General features: G+C 46.3%; 1 protein-coding gene across 1 annotated transcript; it reads left to right on the forward strand.

Moving 5' to 3' along the window:
* Nucleotides 1–889: 889 nt before the first annotated feature.
* On the forward strand, nt 890–19,812 carry LOC135804981 (F-actin-monooxygenase MICAL3-like; the record flags this gene model as incomplete). The annotated part of the gene is given in 16 exon segments (XM_065318965.1): nt 890–1,012; nt 1,287–1,374; nt 3,147–3,195; nt 5,033–5,164; nt 6,912–7,004; nt 7,317–7,595; nt 7,932–8,162; nt 9,013–9,251; nt 9,843–9,895; nt 10,322–10,365; nt 11,276–11,399; nt 15,682–15,778; nt 16,314–16,387; nt 16,845–16,959; nt 17,805–17,851; nt 18,482–19,812. Coding segments are annotated over 16 exon segments (1,916 nt in total), but the record flags the coding sequence as incomplete, so codon positions are not given.
* Nucleotides 19,813–20,267: the final 455 nt, after the last annotated feature.

Below are 20,267 nucleotides of genomic sequence, written 5' to 3' on the forward strand. Positions count from 1 at the left end.
TTCGTTGTTGCGAAGAATTCTATTTTCGACAAAATCACTATCAAATTATATAATAATGAGATTCTAGCCTCTATCGGCACTTATAGAAATCTAGTAAATCATTACTTTGAAATATTTATCTGGGATGCCGAATGTGTAGATCCTTTGAGATCCACCCATATCCGTCCTAGGGAATTCCCATTTCTAAAGTTTTTGTCAGTAAATGCAAGTCTTGCCGCGCAGTGCTCTATTTCATCTTGCCTCTACTGGCCACTAGCAGCGTCTTCCCTCTCCCCCCTCTCTTGCCCCTGCTCTAAATTCACCCAGTAAAAGAAGAATCAATACTATTTTATCTACATTGTACCAGCATTGGATGATAATGGCATTGTGTTCCTGTCATGAGGCATGCCTGGCATGCGCTGGGCTTACGCCAGTGGACCTTGCCCTGTGTCCCCAGGCTACCAGGCTTGCTTTTGGGGCATGCTGCTGGTCTGGTTTGCTGTGCACATACTAGTATTGCGGCAAGCAGGGATATCTCGGCCGACAGCCATTAGTGTGTCTGGCACTTGGCCGTACCGGTATTCTGACATGCCTTGCTGCCTGTTGAGGAGTCCGGTGGTGTTGCAGCATGGACTGTATCTTGTTTGCATGCGTTGACTTTCTAGTAGCAGCTCTCTCTCTCTCTCTCTCTCTCTCTCTCTCTCTCTCTCTCTCTCTCTCTCTCTCTCTCTCTCTCTCTCTCTCTCTCTCTCTCTCTCTCTCTCTCTCTCTCTCTCTCTCTCTCTCTCTCTCTCTCTCTCTCTCTCTCTGGCACGTCCATCTGCACGGTTTTACCTGTGTATACTGTTGTGTTCTCTTTCTTCTCTTCCTGTGTGTGCTGTGTGATGTGCTTGTTTGTGCCCTTCGCCAGCGTCTCGCCGCATCACTGAACAGAAGAGTCGCCGTGTTCGCTTGTCGCAGCGAACGCAACCGAAGGTGGCCTCCAATGCTGCATCGCTGCTCACATGGTGCCAGGAAATAGCCTCCAAGAATGGTATGGGCTCTCTCTTTCTCACACATACACACGCACACACACACACACACACACACACACGCACACGCACACACACTCCTGTTGGTGTGGTGCTGATGTGTGTGTGTGTCGCACGCTGTGACTAACACTATGTGCGAGTCTGTTTATCTTCCGATCAGTCAGGCTCAGTCATATCTGAATGGAGTGTAGTATATGTACAGGACCTGTATGTTTATCTACTCTCATGCTTAACCGTCCTGATGCCTGTTTGTCCATGTCTAAATGTTCTGTGTAGGCGTTGTTATAAAGGACTTCAGTGCCTCAACATGGAAGAACGGCATGGCGTTCTGTGCCATCCTTCACTACTATCTACCCAAGGCAATGTAAGCCCTGCTCATTTTACTACACTCGCTGATGAATGCTAGTGAAGTACATGTACTGTGAAGTAATTGGCGTGCCTGGCTGGCTTACTGGCTCGCTGCTTCTGCGGTTATGGCTGCTAGCAAGAGTACATAACCCCCAAGAGTGTGCAACTGCCTTCACAACCTCTATACAGTGCTGCGACGGCAGAATTTCACATCACTTGACATGGTTCAAAAGGTTACGCTGGCAAACAGTGCAAAGTGACCACAAGAGAGTTGAACCCAAAGCAGGGCTGCGTACAACCCTGTATCTATCATGCGGAGTGTGAATAATGTGCACGGGTTTATCACGTGATGTGAAGTTTTGCCGTCACAGACCCCATAGCTGGAGTTGCACACTCTTGGGGGTTATGTATTCTTGCTGTTAGGCAGAAGACTGCATTTGCAGTTTTGACTATTCATCGTGGGATCTGTTTACATGGAATTTTTGTCCCGGTGCGAATTGTCAAGGGGTGGAACTGCAATGCGTTCACATGAAGTTTTTCTCCCAAGATGAGTCGACTTTCAGCCGTCATGTGTTTACAACTTTCATCTTGTGTGGCTATAATATTCTTCGTCCACAGGGTTTGTAGGGGAATCTAATCGCTTGTGGCCTAGTTGTGGGCATTAGGACGCTTTTGTACACACTTCCATCTCGGAATGAGTTTCGAGTCCCGCTTGTGTATAATGTTGCATGTATTTGCATTCTGACAAAGTTGAACTCATCCCGGGATATGCAGGATGCCTTGTGTTGCTAGTTGGTAGTTGGTAGTTGGCATTCAGTATGATTGTAATGATTGCATTCAGCATGTACGCCACATCCAGCTAAAGCATGTCTTAGGGCGAGAAAATGTATTCCAGAACAATGTTACTTTGTTTGCCAGCGCCTCGGGCTGACCGCCCAATAAGTGTGAGAACGAAGTTCGACAAGATGCTCGCGCCACCGGTTGATGAATGAAGCACAGCGTGAACGTGCTCGACAGAAACAATTCTTCATTCCATCAGGTCTCAAAAAATTGAGATTCAGCATGTAGTGATTGCATTCAGATTGTTGTGCTGTGAGATATTTGTTGACAGTGTATTAGCATACTAGTAAGTAGCACAGAAGGCTCTGGTAAATCCGGCGAGGCCTTTCACACCATTGCCCTTCACAATCAATACATTGCGGATGATTGGTGATATGAGCAACACCTAACACGTCCTGTTATCCAGCCTTCCAGGCGGTCAAAGTACACTGTAGTAACGAATAAATAAATTATTGGCACCTGAGAGACCGCCACTGGCGCCAGCTACATAGTGAAATCGGCAATACCTACACAGTATAACGTCCTACAACAGCAGAGACCACGGCACGACAATGTCAAAGCAGTGACAAATGTCACACATGCTTCCTCTATACACACAGTTCAGGTCCACTGTGTGTGTGTGTGTAGAAATAGTATGTGCGAAAGTTGTCACTGCTTTGACTGCCTAGAAAGCTGGATAAAAGGACTTGTGTAAGCTGGATAAAAGGACTTGTTGGCTCATATCACCAATGTACCGATGATGAAGAGCAATGGTGCGAAAGGCCTCACCGGATTTACCCCTGACCTCCGTGCTACTTCTGCTCATTTGTCTCCACCTAAAAACCTTAATCTCTTTTCAACTACTAGTAGTATAATTGGTCCAGAAGGCAACTAGACGAGATAGGTGTATTGCTGTGCCACGTGACAAGGCACTGTTGCTTGTGATGTGACCTTTCCTTGGCACCACAGAAAGTTCTCCTCTCTGAAGCCGAAAAATGGACAAGCCAACTGTAAACTGGTAGGTGATTGAGTGTTGGTCCTTCGAACGGTGCTGGTGTGTTGTATGTGGTACCAAGAGTATATAACCCCCCAAGAGTGTGCAACTCCTTATACCCTTTCTATGGTGTACGCCGACAGCGAAAACTCACATCACGTGGTGCAGTGTCGCAGTTGTGCGTTTCCAGCCCGTGTTTAGCGAGCAGCAGAGGAATAAAAAGAAGCAATCTCTGACAGAAACTCACTGCGGTTATGTAAATCCCCAGCATGATCATGGCAGATATTCGGATTGCGCGCGCGCATCCTTCGTTTGTACGTAGTACGAACGTATCTGAGACACGTGATGTGAGTTTTCGCCGTCGGAGACCCCATATGCAGAGTTGCACACTCTTGGGGGGTTATATAATCTTGGTGGTACTGTGCCCGCCAAGCCTCCCTGGTTTAGGCAAAGAGTATGCGCTGCAGATTGCTGTCATTCTACTACATGTATATGAACCGTGGATGGTTGTAGAAAGGTCACTGTTTCCGAACACGGTGTCCTCCACCTTGTTACATGCTGTCAACCAACAACCTGTAATATTATATGACCCCTACCTGGTACCGGTAGTGCCACATGTCCTTGGACATGCATGATAATTAAAATAGAAGAAATCACGTGTCTATCCAGTCGTGGATAGTTGCTTCGTAACTCGTTTCCATGTGATTTCTTCTATTTTAATCATGGCTTTAGTTCATTCTTTGTGTCCATAGCCCATGGTTGGTAGTAACGGTTAAAAACCTCATTGATTGTTTATTTCATGGTTTGGCACCTGGAACCTATTAGTATCGATTTTACTTTTGGTCGCGTGTAGACTGTGACTGGACTTGCACTTGTCAAGTCTCACGCCTGCTCCAAGCCCGAGGGCATAGCTTAAGGATTTCATTTAGCTTGGACAAATGTCCTTCCGTTTTGAAATCTGTTCGGACATGCCCGGACATTTTCCACAACACATTTTCAGGGTGTTTCTTCTTTTTTTTAGTAGTAGTGCTGAAGTATATTCACAATGACTCATTATGTGGACGTATCTGAATTGACTGTAGCAACAACGCGTTGCTACAGGCGGATCAAGTAAATAATTATAGTGAAGTCTACGCCTGAGACCACGGTGTACGTGTTAGTTGTACGATATGCAAGTGGCATTTGGCACGAAGCTCCGAAGAAAGCCCAACTCTGCATAAAAAGGTCGAAAGGTCGCTGCTCTTTTTGACCGGACACTATGTCCGGTGAAATTGAAAACGTCCAGTCAGTGGCCGAAAATGGCCGGAAAATGTCCCGATGTCCGGCCGTTAATCTATGCTCTGAGCCCCGTGCTGTATCCGCACTCTCACAATAGAGCTGCTTTGCAAAAGACTCAGTGTTTACAAGGAGCACAAGAGATGGCGGAAACGCGAACTGGACGTCAACGGCTCAAGATGAAAAATGACCCCGGTCCAACACATCAGCAGCACGTGCATGTATCAACACGTGAAATACACACACACTATAACCAAGTCGAACAGAATTAACACGTGTATTACCGGTACAAGATGAGTTTGAACGCTTCTTGCAGCTTCGTTATATCCCATTGTGGGCTAACAGCCACACCTCAAATCGCACTGCTTTTTACTCTTTACTCACAATATTACTCAATACTCAAATTTTGATTAAAGAGTAGAAAGCAGTGCAATTTGAGGTGTGGCTGTTAGCCCACAATATAATCGGATACTACCGGTACATGCATGAAATTTGTTGTTAGTTTGACAGCATAATACCATGTATGACATTGTGTCCATTGCATGCTGCCACTCTGTGCTTGCTGATCGTGACTCTGCTGTGCCAGGCATTCGAGGTTGCTGCAGCGCACCTCACCATTACGTCCAACATCAACGCGGCGGACATGGGTGAAGCGGATGAGCTGAGCATCATCGCGTATCTCTCGCAGTACTACCAGCGCCTGAGCAGTGCGATACCCGTGAGTAGACATGCATGCAATGCTGCTATCTAACTCCACACTACTGTACAGCAGTGCACCCCGGAGAGAGTACAACTTTACTTTCATGTGTTGTACGTGTTTACCGGGTGTGGTTGTCACTAGTGCAGTCTGACCATGTTCATCACTAAAATGGGAGTGAGTGCTCTGACTCTCCCTCCCCCCCCCCCCCCCCCCCTCACACTCACACAGTACTGGTATTCGAAAGTCAAGAGACTAACAACGAGCAAATATACTCAAAGCAAGCTAGAAAGACAGCAGCGGTCACGAACGTTCGCATCGTCGACAGACAAGAAGACCACCGGAAACCAGGAGAGAAAAACAGTTAAACACACACACAGCGTCTAATCACCACTTGCCTGAAAAGCGGTTGGCATGGTCGCAGCAGCAGCAGCACGGTGAGAGTGCCACTGGAGTTGACGAGCAGCTGATTGATGTGCGGAGAGCATGCATGCTAGCACTCACAGAGGATGGCCTAGCACCTCGGCGTGGCACAAAGTCCATGCTGACATCATCTTGGTATGGATAGGTGATGTCCGCTACAAAAACTCTGTCATAATGGTGAACAAGCTGCCTGAGAAATTCATGGCATCCTCGCCGGCAGTGGTATTTGACGCCGTGTTCCGGCTGCACACGGCACCACTCGCCTCAATTGCACCTTCGCAGCACACCGAGATTTCTTGCTGCACCGATGGCGGCTGCACACGGCACCACTCGCCTCAATTGCACCTTCGCAGCACACCGAGATTTCTTGCTGCACCGATGGGTCTTGCCATGGCTGCAACGGGGAGCTGGCAGCGTACACGTAGTGTTGGATGATGCTAACGCTGGACACAGCCCTAAGAGCCTGTTGCGGCAGCACAGGGATAGTGTCATTGGAGAGAACACGCCTATGCTCAAGACCATCAAGAGCCCATTCAGGCAACCGACCGTCTGCCTCGCAGCACACATTCCACATGATGTGTAAGACGTTATGCCCAAGAACACCAGTACAGTGGTCCCTGTATAATCTGGCACCGTTTGTGCTACGGAAATTCTGCTGGATTTAGGGAGGGTGCTGGATTGACAAATCCGATTTATTACTGCAATGTGCATGAAGAGGACATTTTTGGTCACTGAAAATTATGCTGGTTAATAGAGGGTGGTGGTTTATAAAGTGCTGGATTAAAGAGGGACGACTGTACTCTCAAGTGCTTCATTCCTGTCACATAGAGTAGAACCTCACTGTTATAAAGAATCAGATACATCACCATAACTGACCAATCCAATAGGGTTCGAGTGCAACAGTAACGCACTGTAGACACGAGTTCCATGAAATATTTGAAAATTGCTTTAGTCTAGCTACGAGATAGAGAGCTAGGCAAAACGTGTGTACGGTTGTCGAAAGGGACACCCAGGCAGACTACTGCAGCGTCGAAAGCCACTCGGTGTCAGGACTCTACGCTCTGTCTCGTCTCTCTCCTCTCTCTCTCCTCTCGCGCATACACACTTGCACGCAGCGTCATCAAGATTTTTCTGCATCTCTGGAAGTCAACATTGGTGCGGGATACACCACTTGGCACGACTGCACGTGCACGTATTCCACCAATGACAGAGATCGCCCTGGCCTGGCTAGTTATGCACACATGCTATCTCTGTTTTCTATCTATCTATCTACCTTCATCTGCTGCTCGCTGTCAATGTGTTAACGTTATCTGTGGTGCTCTGCTATATCTGCACTACACTACAGGGTAAGGTAGAGACGAATGAAGCTAGCCGCTTACTTACTCTCAAGCAGACCAGCAGCCAATGGACCTCCCTTAGTGAGCGCAAGTCGGTCACCGTAAGTTTGCCTTGTTTATCTCTCTAGATGATGAGGGCTGTCAGTGTTTCATGCCGTCAGGCCCCGGAGGTGACCAGTGGTTCTGCCTGCTAGGCTCTAGTGTAGGTTTCTGTCTATGTGTGTGTGTGTGTTTTTTTGGTGCCGTAGTAAACCCTGCACGTTTGTCTTTTTAGTGATGTACCGTGCCTGAAACATTCACACACCCGCACACACATACACAGATACACCCGCACACACACACACACGCACCCTTTTTCAGGATATTGACGTGTGTTACTTGATATGTGTGATTTGCACTGGCATTGGCTGCAGTCCATCAAGACAAAGGCAAGCCGAGAAAGTGTACACTCCAGCAGGAGTCGAGAATCTCTTCCAGACGAGTCTTCCAAGATGCCACCTGCTGGCCCCACTCTTGCTGCAGGCGTGGTGTCAAGCAAGGACCGAAATGCCACCAAGACTACCTCAGCTCTAGAGAAGCCTGGAAAGCGCAAGGCACCCAGTGCGCCTCAAACAACTAACACAGGATCAGCAGCAGCAGTAAAACCTACCATATCCGCTCCGGCCTACAAGCGTTCTGTCTCCAAGTCAGATGTATGTATCAAGAGCATATCTACTTGTATAACTGTTGCTCTGTCTGCCTACGTATGCATCGTGAGCATATCTGCTTGTATAATTCTCTAATACTATACGGATGAGTAGGTGATAGTATGTTGGTGTGCAGTGCTGTATTTCTCAATGCAGAAAACTTAGTTTGAGGGCACCCAGGTGGTACTGTTAGAGCTGGCGTCCAGCATTGGTGGTTCCGCTTCTTACGATTGTTCCGTAGTCGGAAATCTGTTTGTGTGTGTGTGTGTGTGTGCGTGTGTCTGTGTCAAATTGATGCGGCGTGTCATGCGGATGCGGATGCGTGTTCATTGTCTCGCACAGACATGTCATTTCTGCAGCGCACGTCTGTATGTGGTTGAGCGTGTCTCGGCCGAGGGCTGCTACTTTCATCGCCGCTGCTGGCGCTGTGAACAGTGCAACACCCAGCTGGTGCAGGGTTCTTATGCCTACGCCAAGGGACAGGATGGCCAGGCGGGTACATTCTACTGTAAGGCCCATTTCAAGCAACTCTTCATGTCCAATCCCAGTGCTATCGGCTACGATCGTGCTAAGGTGAGCAAGACATTTGTGTCAATGCAGTTACGAGTATTGCTAGTGCGGCGTTGCATGTTCTGACAGTATGACATTATTGTATTTAGTGCTGTGTCATGTGTTCTAAGAGTGTGTCAACGCACTAGTTATTGCTACTGTGGTGTTGCATGTCCTGACAGTAAGTGCAGTACTGCAGTATGTCCTGACAGTGTGCAGTACTGCAGTATGTCCTGACAGTGTGCAGTACGGGAATGCATGTCCTGACAGTGTGCAGTACTGCAGTACGTCCTGACAGTGTGCAGTACTGCAGTATGTCTCGTGGTAATTCTGCTGTCAAAACGGGTTTATTCAAACAATACGACATGGAAAGAAGGAAGAAAACCAAAGATACAAGGGATGAAACTCGACGATGAAATCAAAATGAAAATTTGAAAAAAAGTCTAATCCAAAGAAACTCAAGGCAAATGTTACAAGGTTGTGTAAAGGATTCAACTCAATCTCTAGACGAATGCTTTGAAAAGATGTGAAGTGTGCATGGATGAAAATAAAATAAATAGAAGTAAAAACCTTAATGTGATTCTGCTAGTAGTATACCTGGCTCTGTCAACTTTGCAATTTACTCTGTTGAACATTGACTTGTACTCAGTAGCAAGAAATTCTGAGATGTACTGCTTTGTGACTTTCTTCCACTAGACTGTGTGTGTTGGGGGGGGGGTGGTGGTAAGGCTCTGTAGTGCTTGCTGACCGCTCATCACCCACATTGAGTACTCCTGACCCGTTGTCAAGGTAACCCCGTGACCCTCTTACTTGTACGGACTGTGTCGCCGTCGTCACGCTCACAATCTATCTGTACGCGCGTGTGATGCTACAGGCTGGACCAAGGGAAGCAACATTTTCACCTCCAGCACAGCGTTCTACGGTAGAGCCCTCTATTCCTGAGGATCCCATCTCTGCACCCAAAGCAGATGAACGGCCGGTTGCTCCCTCAACCTCCACAACCTCCACTGGTCTTGCTCCTCGTCACAACAAGGGAAGGGCTCCGTCCCCACCCGGACTTGTGCCCGGTGTCACTGATCGTGTACATGCCAATTCACCGCTGCCTACTGAAAGGTGTGTGTGTGTGTGTGTGTGTGTGTGTGTGTGTGTGTGTGTGTTTGTGTGTGTGTGTGTGTCATGTGGCACACATATGCATTCTCATGTGTACATCCATGTATGTCTGACTCTGCATGTGGGTGCTCGTGTGTTTGTACTGTGGATCAGCTATTATTCAGTCACGAATCAGTGCATATGCCTTTTCGGCCTAAAATATATTGCGGCTGAAATTCAGTTTGTATTGTAGTTACAGTATGACAGAGCACAGAGGCAGGAGGAGGAACAGCGCAGGCTGAATATCTACTGCGGGCGAAAAGAGTGTTGGCCCCCGGAAGCTGAACTGTAACCACTGAAGTCTGTACACTTACGGTGTATGTTGGTGTGTATGTGCTTGTGAATAAGCAACGAGGGGACAAGATCTTTATCATCGTTGAGACGTATTTCCCTGATGAAGGTCTTATGAAAATCGGTTAGGAAATGCGAGGACTCGTATCTATTGTTTCATTTTGTTACTGCTACGTACAGTGTCCGCCTTGCTAATTCTGCATATGTGCTTGTGCTTGTGCATATGCATGTTGGTGTGTATGCGTATGTGTATGTGAACAACAGGCTGAGTAAAATGTTGGAGGCGAATGAAGTTCTAGAGGAAGGCGAAGATGACGGTAAGACCAGTGGCTTGAAGAGCAGATGTTTGTGTGTGTGCAGTGTGCCCTTCCCTTGTAATGTTACAAGACCTGGTAAGATATACATGTGTATCAACTATCAAGTACTACTGAAATAGCAGTAGCCTCAGTGCAAGTAGCACAGTTTCATGTTACATTGTGGATGTTTTTTTGCTAATGAATTTATTATGAACAAGGTCACGGAATGCAGAAGATTCGGTTTTCTGATGGAGCCACATGTAACGAAACTTGGCCCGACAGCAGGGACGTGTTCATCCGCTTTCAATACCTGAAGTTTTCCAACTGTTTCTATCTTCAGAACTGTAATTGAAAATGACTTGAACCGTGCTTCTGTGTGATTGTGTGTTTGTGATTGTGTTTGTGTTGTCGCTATTACTGTTGGTGGTGCTGGTGCTGGTGGTGAAGATGTCCATGACCAGGAAACTGCCCGCAAGATTGAGCTCAAGCAGGTACACTACTGCTGCCTGTTCACGGCATATGTGTGAAGTGTGAACCCAGGCATATGTGTGAAGTGTGAACCCAGGCATATGTGTGAAGTGTGAACCCAGGCATGTGTGAAGCTCTTGAGCTCTGCCGCATTCCCAGGTCGACATCTTCTAATCAGCTAGCTGCATGCGGAGACTTCAGTCAGACTTCTAATCCCGGTTATGATTACTGGTGCATGCCGTATTTTACCGGTTATAAGTCGACTTTTTATGACCTAAAACCGAACTAAAATGGGGTAGTCGACTTACAGCCCGTGTTTCACCAGGAAATCGAGGCCCCGAGTATGGGGAGTTGACTTATAACTGGTAAAATACGGTACGTTTTTGTTTTCCTTGCGATTTTTTAAACATAGACCATCATCATCAACAGTATTTAAATATTAGAGAGGTTCTGCACAATGAAAATTCGAACGAAGTTTCGCGACAGGCCTTGCGAAAATGTGTATGAATTTTCTCACAAACTTTGTGTTCTGCACATTTTCGTAGTTTGCACTTGCCATGTGCACGTACGCCATGACCCAATCTCACGAAACTTCCTGCGAAAGTTCATTTCGCGTTCCCTGCAAGTTTCGCGTCCAAAGTTGCGAAAGTTCGTGCGAAGTTTCTCACTTCGTGACGTAGAGCGAAAGTTCGTACACATTTTCGTTTTGCAGAACCTCTCTATTATCATGAATGGAACCTTTTTCACTCACAGATTCGTAGAGCTCAATTCCGAGTAATATGCGAGCTGTTCTTATTACGTGTGCTATCATCAACATCCACCCTGCTCACGAGCAATGTTCTCCGAACGCCAGTCTTCTCACCGAATCCCTTATCCTGAGGTTGCTGACCCATGTGCTTATGACTGTGACTGTGACTGTACTTGCTTGAACAGGCGCAATACCGTCGCTTGCACGCTGCCCAGCAGATTCAGTTTGAAATGGGCTTGCTGGAACAGCAGCAGGCAGAGCTCGAGGAGGAGTCGAAGGATGTTGAAGAAGCTTTGCGCGATGATAGCAGTAAGTTGTGCTACACTGTCAATGCTTCATGCATTGTGTTGTATGTTGTGTGTTGTATGCTGTGTGTTGTATGCTGTGTGTTGTATGCTGTGTGTTGTATGTTGTGTGTTGTATGCTGTGTGTTGTATGCTGTATGCTGTGTGTTGTATGCTGTGTGTTGTATGTTGTGTGTTGTATGCTGTGTGTTGTATGCTGTGTGTTGTATGCTGTGTGTTGTATGTTGTGTGTTGTATGCTGTGTGTTGTATGCTGTGTGTTGTATGCTGTGTGTTGTATGTTGTGTGTTGTATGTTGTGTGTTGTATGCTGTGTGTTGTATGCTGTGTGTTGTATGCTGTGTGTTGTATGTTGTGTGTTGTATGCTGTGTGTTGTATGCTGTGTGTTGTGTGCTGTATGTTGTGTGCTGTGTGTTGTGTGCTGTGTGTTGTATGCTGTGTGTTGTGTGCTGTGTGTTGTATGCTGTGTGTTGTATGCTGTGTGTTGTATGCTGTGTGTTGTATGCTGTGTGTTGTATGCTGTGTGTTGTATGCTGTGTGTTGTATGCTGTGTGTTGTATGCTGTGTGTTGTATGCTGTGTGTTGTATGCTGTGTGTTGTATGCTGTGTGTTGTATGCTGTGTGTTGTATGCTGTGTGTTGTATGCTGTGTGTTGTATGCTGTGTGTTGTATGCTGTGTGTTGTATGCTGTGTGTTGTATGCTGTGTGTTGTATGCTGTGTGTTGTATGCTGTGTGTTGTATGCTGTGTGTTGTATGCTGTGTGTTGTATGCTGTGTGTTGTATGCTGTGTGTTGTATGCTGTGTGTTGTATGCTGTGTGTTGTATGCTGTGTGTTGTATGCTGTGTGTTGTATGCTGTGTGTTGTATGCTGTGTGTTGTATGCTGTGTGTTGTATGCTGTGTGTTGTATGCTGTGTGTTGTATGCTGTGTGTTGTATGCTGTGTGTTGTATGCTGTGTGTTGTATGCTGTGTGTTGTATGCTGTGTGTTGTATGCTGTGTGTTGTATGCTGTGTGTTGTATGCTGTGTGTTGTATGCTGTGTGTTGTATGCTGTGTGTTGTATGCTGTGTGTTGTATGCTGTGTGTTGTATGCTGTGTGTTGTATGCTGTGTGTTGTATGCTGTGTGTTGTATGCTGTGTGTTGTATGCTGTGTGTTGTATGCTGTGTGTTGTATGCTGTGTGTTGTATGCTGTGTGTTGTGTGCTGTGTGTTGTATGCTGTGTGTTGTATGCTGTGTGTTGTATGCTGTGTGTTGTATGCTGTGTGTTGTATGCTGTGTGTTGTATGCTGTGTGTTGTATGCTGTGTGTTGTATGCTGTGTGTTGTATGCTGTGTGTTGTATGCTGTGTGTTGTATGCTGTGTGTTGTATGCTGTGTGTTGTATGCTGTGTGTTGTATGCTGTGTGTTGTATGCTGTGTGTTGTATGCTGTGTGTTGTATGCTGTGTGTTGTATGCTGTGTGTTGTATGCTGTGTGTTGTATGCTGTGTGTTGTATGCTGTGTGTTGTATGCTGTGTGTTGTATGCTGTGTGTTGTATGCTGTGTGTTGTATGCTGTGTGTTGTATGCTGTGTGTTGTATGCTGTGTGTTGTATGCTGTGTGTTGTGTGCTGTGTGTTGTGTGCTGTGTGTTGTATGCTGTGTGTTGTGTGCTGTGTGTTGTATGCTGTGTGTTGTATGCTGTGTGTTGTATGCTGTGTGTTGTATGCTGTGTGTTGTATGCTGTGTGTTGTGTGTTGTATGTTGTGTGCTGTGTGTTGTGTGCTGTGTGTTGTATGCTGTGTGTTGTGTGCTGTGTGTTGTATGCTGTGTGTTGTATGCTGTGTGTTGTATGCTGTGTGTTGTATGCTGTGTGTTGTATGCTGTGTGTTGTATGCTGTGTGTTGTATGCTGTGTGTTGTATGCTGTGTGTTGTATGCTGTGTGTTGTATGCTGTGTGTTGTATGCTGTGTGTTGTATGCTGTGTGTTGTATGCTGTGTGTTGTGTGTTGTATGTTGTGTGCTGTGTGTTGTGTGCTGTGTGTTGTATGCTGTGTGTTGTGTGCTGTGTGTTGTATGCTGTGTGTTGTATGCTGTGTGTTGTATGCTGTGTGTTGTATGCTGTGTGTTGTATGCTGTGTGTTGTGTGTTGTATGTTGTGTGTTGTATGTTGTGTGCTGTGTGTTGTGTGCTGTGTGTTGTATGCTGTGTGTTGTGTGCTGTGTGTTGTATGCTGTGTGTTGTATGCTGTGTGTTGTATGCTGTGTGTTGTATGCTGTGTGTTGTATGCTGTGTGTTGTATGCTGTGTGTTGTATGCTGTGTGTTGTATGCTGTGTGTTGTATGCTGTGTGTTGTATGCTGTGTGTTGTATGCTGTGTGTTGTATGCTGTGTGTTGTATGCTGTGTGTTGTATGCTGTGTGTTGTATGCTGTGTGTTGTATGCTGTGTGTTGTATGCTGTGTGTTGTATGCTGTGTGTTGTATGCTGTGTGTTGTATGCTGTGTGTTGTATGCTGTGTGTTGTATGCTGTGTGTTGTATGCTGTGTGTTGTATGCTGTGTGTTGTATGCTGTGTGTTGTATGCTGTGTGTTGTATGCTGTGTGTTGTATGCTGTGTGTTGTATGCTGTGTGTTGTATGCTGTGTGTTGTGTGCTGTGTGTTGTGTGCTGTGTGTTGTGTGCTGTGTGTTGTACATGTATGCTGTATGTTGCATGTTGTGTGTTGTGTGCTGTGTGTTGTGTGCTGTGTGTTGTACATGTATGCTGTATGTTGCATGTTGTGTGTTGTGTGCTGTGTGTTGTGTGCTGTGTGTTGTACATGTATGCTGTATGTTGTGTGTTGTATGCTGTGTGTTATGTGTTGTGTGTTGTGTGCTGCATTGATAATCATAGACTAACAAGCTACATGTGTTAATGTGGCTGTTACTACTTCGAAGTAGCAAGAGTACATATCCCCTGGGGTTACTCAATCTGCGGACGGAACTGTTTCGTCCTTTGTGCACTCATAAGCGCAGCACTGACAAAATGAGGCCGAACCTAGTACAGTGCGTATCGGTTATAGTGTGGTCATATACAAGAATAAACTGCCTACAAGAATGAACACTCATTTTTTCATAATCATAACACATATTTTATGTGTATATTTATTCTTACAAGCAGTAATAGGGAGGTTTCGCTCTACGAAATTACGTATGAAAATAACGTATGAACTGCACGGAATTTCCATACGTAAAAATCAGAGCTGTACGGTTTCGCTCTACGTGATTTCTCCACGACTGATCAACATGCGTTGTTGCTTTGGAGACGCGTTGGCTGTATGCGCCCACCGCATGCACCATGAACCGAAACCGCGTTTTCCATGATATTTTGCACGTGGTGTACGGTGTGTGTACCTTGTGTTTCGCGCGGCTTGAATGTTGCCATGGACAAATGCGGAAAATGCGAAAAAAATATTTCGAAAAGTCCTACGGAGGACCCAACGTAGGAAAGAGCTTTCCTACGGAAATCCGTAGAGAGATTTACGTATGAAAGTTGCCCTCGCTCCCCGGCGCGTACGACATACGTATTTTCATATTTTCAGTATTATCGCATAGTAGAATATATCGGCCCTAAGAATGGATTTTGTGTAGCAAAATATGCCAGATTAGTGCAAAGTGTATCACCTGTAGTAATAAGATCTGTGCTCTGTGCATACTCAATACAATAATATTGAACACGAAAAGAGAGTTATGCCCAAGGGAGCATTGGAGAATCACTTTTTCTGTCCAGTCGGACTCTTTCTTCCGACTTCTCTCGTATCTGCTGCTGGCCGCAGTCGCCTAGCGCCTACAACCGCGAGTCTCATCCATGTACGTGTGTATCATGTGTACGTGTCCACATGCCAAACGTGCGCGCATATGATAATTATGTCATAATGTCACACGTGCATATGATATGTCACACGTGATTTATCGTGTGTAAGAAATATCGGCAATAAGAATCAAATGTCGTTTTTCAAACACCCATGCTATAACCGATACCTACTGTACATGTAGCAATGTAAAATGAATTTTCCAAAGCCAGATTTAAACCAGGGCCGAACGTATATTGCCAGAGTGCTCAAACTGACAAGCCAGTCAGCTCTGTGTAACACCTGGGGTTATGTACTCTTGTTACCAGTATACAAGTGGCTTGAGCATAAACTCTTTCTGGCCCTGTTTCTGAACAAGTGTGTGTGTGTGTGTTGTGTGTGTGTGTGTACGTGTGTGTGTACGTGTACGTGTGTGTACATGTGTGTGTACATGTGTATGTGTGTGTGTGTGTATCAGCTTTGCCAGAAGACCACCAACTACTGATGGGCGAGTGGATGGCGATTGTAAATGAACGCAACTTGCTTGTTCGCCACGAATGGGAACTAACCCTCCTGTGAGTACAGCTGCTGCTGCTGCTGCTGTCAGTGTGTTGGTTGTTCAAACCAGTAGTGGCCAGTCATAGGTTATGTATCTCTTTGTTGTGACAGCCTGATACCATGGTATTGATGCAGGAGAACTTGTGTGCTGTTGAAAGTTAATAACTCTATGGGGGTGCTATGGGGGTGCTAAGCTACAGGAGGAGTGTCCTTGGAACTGCCTGACGAAAACTTACTGCACGTATAGGCAGCCGAGTATCGCGGTTGATGCTTAACTCGACCAAGGCCCTTATGGCGACTGATGCCCATTGCAGGTCACAACATAACGTACCAATGTGACAACATGTTAATCTCTCTCTCCTCCCTTCCTCTCTCTCTCTCTCTCTCTCTCTCTCTCTCTCTCTCTCTCTCTCTCTCTCTCTTTCTCTCTCTCTCTCTTTCTCTTTTTGTCTCTGGATCATGTGCAACTTTAGTCTCTGCCACATTGCTTTGCTGGCATTTGTTTTGCCTTTATTTAGTACAATGCATGTATTGGGCTTTGTTACACGACAGGTTCAAGGATCTTCAGCTGGAAGATATTCGACAGCAGATAGAAAATGACCTGCGAAAACGTGGCAACATTCCAGGTAGTTTTTCCCCCCTCCCCCTCTCTCTCTCTCTCTCTCTCTCTCTCTCTCTCTCTCTCTCTCTCTCTCTCTCTCTCTCTCGCTCGCTCTCTCTCTCTTTCTCTCTCCCTCTGTCTGTCTGTCTGTCTGTCTGTCTGTCTATCTGCTTTCCCTGTTGTACTATGATATTTCATGTAATGACTGTGTCCATGGTTCTTGCGTTCTCATAGCATGTACACAGTATTATCATGCTGCATGTCAGTGTCCTCGTGTAAGGGGAATGAATGTCTTCAGACAGAGATCCCTAGCTGCCACACCAACTTTGAAGTAGCGCTATTCAACGTATGCCAATTCGCTGCGTTCGTGCATGCGTTTATGTGCTATGTGTCTTTTGCAGTTGTGCACTCTTAGCTGGACGTTGCATGTAGTACCTAACTAGAATGGTTTTTTCCTATTTCTTTCCTTACCACAACCGCAGAGAACAAGAAGTCTAACAGAGACAAAGCTGAAGAGGCGCGTCTACTCGAGCAGCTTGTCGAGGTTGTGGAGAGCAGAAACAAGTTGGTGAATGAAACCGAGGAGGAGCGTATACGGTCAGTGTTCCTTTCCTCTCCTTTTTTCTTCTTTTTAAAACGAATGATTCTTGTTGCACTGTTGACTGGCTTTTCTTGTTTCCTGCTGCTTCCGTGCTCTGCTTGCTTGGTCGAGCGCCAACTGGAAGTTTGCGATCTCCTTTCACTCACACGACCTGAAGCAATGTTGCGTCTTGTGCCCTTTGGACTGAATTGCACTACAGTCCATTCACAAAAAGATGGGCCCTGGCTCTGGCGAGCTTTTGATGGGTTTTCCCAATTCAGTCTTGGGGCAAAACCTGGCCGAAATCCTATTCTGGCTATGGCTTGCTTTTTGGAGAAATAGACTTCAGAAACATAATTGGAAGAGGATTCCACAGAGGGTTGCAGAAAGAAATTGTAAAAAAACTCAACGTTTGACCCATTTATGGCCAAAAGCTAGAAGTCCATCTTTTTCTGAATGGACTGTAGATGAGTTGATTGAACACTTCTTGGAGATGAACCAGTGGCGTTGCTGTAATACTATACAGTATAACCTGCTACTAAAGACCACCGTGACTAGCGACCAGCCTGGTACTACAGACCACTTCGCCAGGCACGGACGGTCTCACATTCATGTATGGTTGTGCGGTGCAAACCTCTAACTAAGGACCACCTGCCACTAAAGACCGCTTTCTCTGTCCCCAAGGGGTGGTCGTTACAATGTAGTCACAGGTTTCACTGTACTTTAGACATGCTGACGAAAGCGGACACCGTTTCCCCATGCACGCCAGCAGAAGAAAGCACATCTTCATCATGTGATTGTAGGCTTGAGTGTTGGCTGTTGGTTGCCTCCTGTTTTCTGCTACTCTGCTCCATGCTTGTAGGGACATGGAGATGGACCGTGCTGTGGAGGACACAATGAGAAAGAGAGGTGAGCTCTCCTGGCAGCTGCCATGGCTATAGTGCTATAGTGCTATAGTGCTAGTATGGTGCTATGGTGCTGTGGTTGCTGCTGCTGCTGCTGCTGTTAGTAGCATGGTTGTCATCATTCTGTCTACATGCTACTACCAGTCCTCCCACCATACCCACGCTACTGCACACACACATGGAGGATTAGCATACATCTGCAGTTGGAACGGTGCAGCTGCTCAACACTCTTGTCGACCTAGCGTGCTTTCAACTGCAATCGGGTCAATGAAATCCAACCCCACTATGGGTCAATGAAATCCAACCCCACTATAGGTCAATGAAATCCAACCCCACTATAGGTGAAATGTGCCGTGTCCCGGCCCGGGAACAAGAGTGTAACGTTATTTTGTTCCTTGGCCGCTTCGTGCCAGGTGTTGTACCTTGGGGGGTGTCAATGGCCCCAGCTGAATCTGTTATGAATGACAGACAGTAACTCTTTATCCACCATTACAACAACCGACAACACACCAACCACCACTATAATTGTATGGTAATAATAATAATTCCCATCACATCTCATGGCCAGCCGTATTGATTATCATGAGCCTCACTTGTGTTGCGTGATCCGTTGTGTTTGTTTGCGTTTGTGCAGGCTATGATCCAACAGCCAGGAGGTCCACCCACATTGGCTGCTCCGGTAGCCAAACACCACCAACTCCTCGTTCCAATCCTATCAAAACTCTCTTGGGCCGCTCCAGACTCTCAAAAGAACAGCCCTGACGAGGGGCAGGTGAGAAAGACGGAAACTCAACGGAAATACCACCGATGGTAACGTCACGTTTGGCCGGCTATCAACGGCGTAGTGTATTGTTTCCCCTTGCCGCAGCAGCAGCAGCAGCAGGCATTGCTCATTAGACACTGGTTACATGGTGTACTATACATCGTCATGTACCTTGAATGCCCCCCCCCCCCCCCTCTTCCCCTTCCCCTTCAGTTTCAACCACCGTGTCACGTTTGTTCCACATTACGCTCGGACTGGCGGCATCAGTAGCGTCAACAGGGCGAAGGCGCGGGGTCGGTGCTAACAGTCACATATGCTGTCTTCATCACGCACTGTTCTTCGTATGCGTGTGCTGTCGAGGCCTGAGCACCACTGCAGCTCAGACCACAAGTGCTTGTGTGCGGCACTGTACGCGTACACAGTTCAGCCTCTGGGTGCTAGCTCGTATTCTTCGTATTCGCCAGCTATGTTAGCTATGTAGCTGACTGGCTTCTTGTTAGTACAGTCTCGGTGCACTCGTACTGTACATGTACTGTGTGCTCTGCTACTTCAGCAACTAACTCATGTTAGCTGCATATGTGTGTGGGTGGGTGTGCATTCGGGCTCTTCGTTTTCAGAATTTATTTATTTTACAACCATTCTAATACCAAGAACAATCAGGATGCACTGTCCGGATTTCTCCCTTGCACTCATCTATTTGTCAGGGTGTGGGAATGTTCCCAGCATCTGCAGCCTATCCCTACTCTTCTCTATAATTTGTTTAGGTTCCTGCTGCCGTCCAGAGCTGGCGTGTTATGGGTTGTCTTTGCAGCTTCCTTCCGTCCTCATATGTTTCTTTGTCTAACCAAACAGAGGCGGACATCCAGGCTTTAGGTTTTTTTTGCGAACTTGCCTATTTTTTGCCACTTTTTGCAGCGTAATGTCGGAACGATATTTCCTATGATGTGTAGTACTCAGTAGGTACAACTTGAAGGATCTTCGGAGATCTTGTTTTTCTACAGTTTTTGTACATGTCCATCTATTTTCAGCTAGACTCAGAGAACCTACCCTGTGTTTTTTTTCTTGTTTTTTTTTGTTCAATTTCCTTGTCATAATATCAGCATTCTGTTTTCTATTCCTATAATTTTTTAAGTGTAAGCACTTGTAGATCAAGTACAATGTAGTTCGGTCTAATTTTGAAATACCATTCACTGTCGAGTAAACGGATGGTTGGTCTTTGCAGGAACGGCAATGCCTCGATTGCTCTGCCAGTCTCTTGTGTCGAGTTCATCATTCCCAGTACCAACTCTACACCTAGTACCAAGAGTATAACCCCCCTCGCCTGGGGGGTTATATACTCTTGCTAGTGCCTGGGTCACTGGGTCTTGGTGCTGCATGCTGCCCATGCAGCTGGGGAATTAGCCGGACCATTGCGTCATTGCTGATCTGCAAACTGTTATACAATCATGTACATGTGTACTTAGAAGTTGCGACTTCGGCGGTAATAGTCATTAAAAAAAAAAAGTAATTAGTTGATTGTCAACTTCATGTACTTGTGTAGTTATAATAATTATAACTACAGTCCATTCAGAAAAGGTTGAGCGCTGGGTCTGGAGAGCTCCCGTGTTTGGCGATTTTGTGGTACACTGTGCAGTGCCGCGCGATTCGAAACTTGAAA

This window comes from Sycon ciliatum, chromosome 1 (genome assembly GCF_964019385.1).
Source record: "Sycon ciliatum chromosome 1, ocSycCili1.1, whole genome shotgun sequence".
Classification (NCBI taxonomy): Eukaryota; Metazoa; Porifera; class Calcarea; order Leucosolenida; family Sycettidae; genus Sycon; species Sycon ciliatum.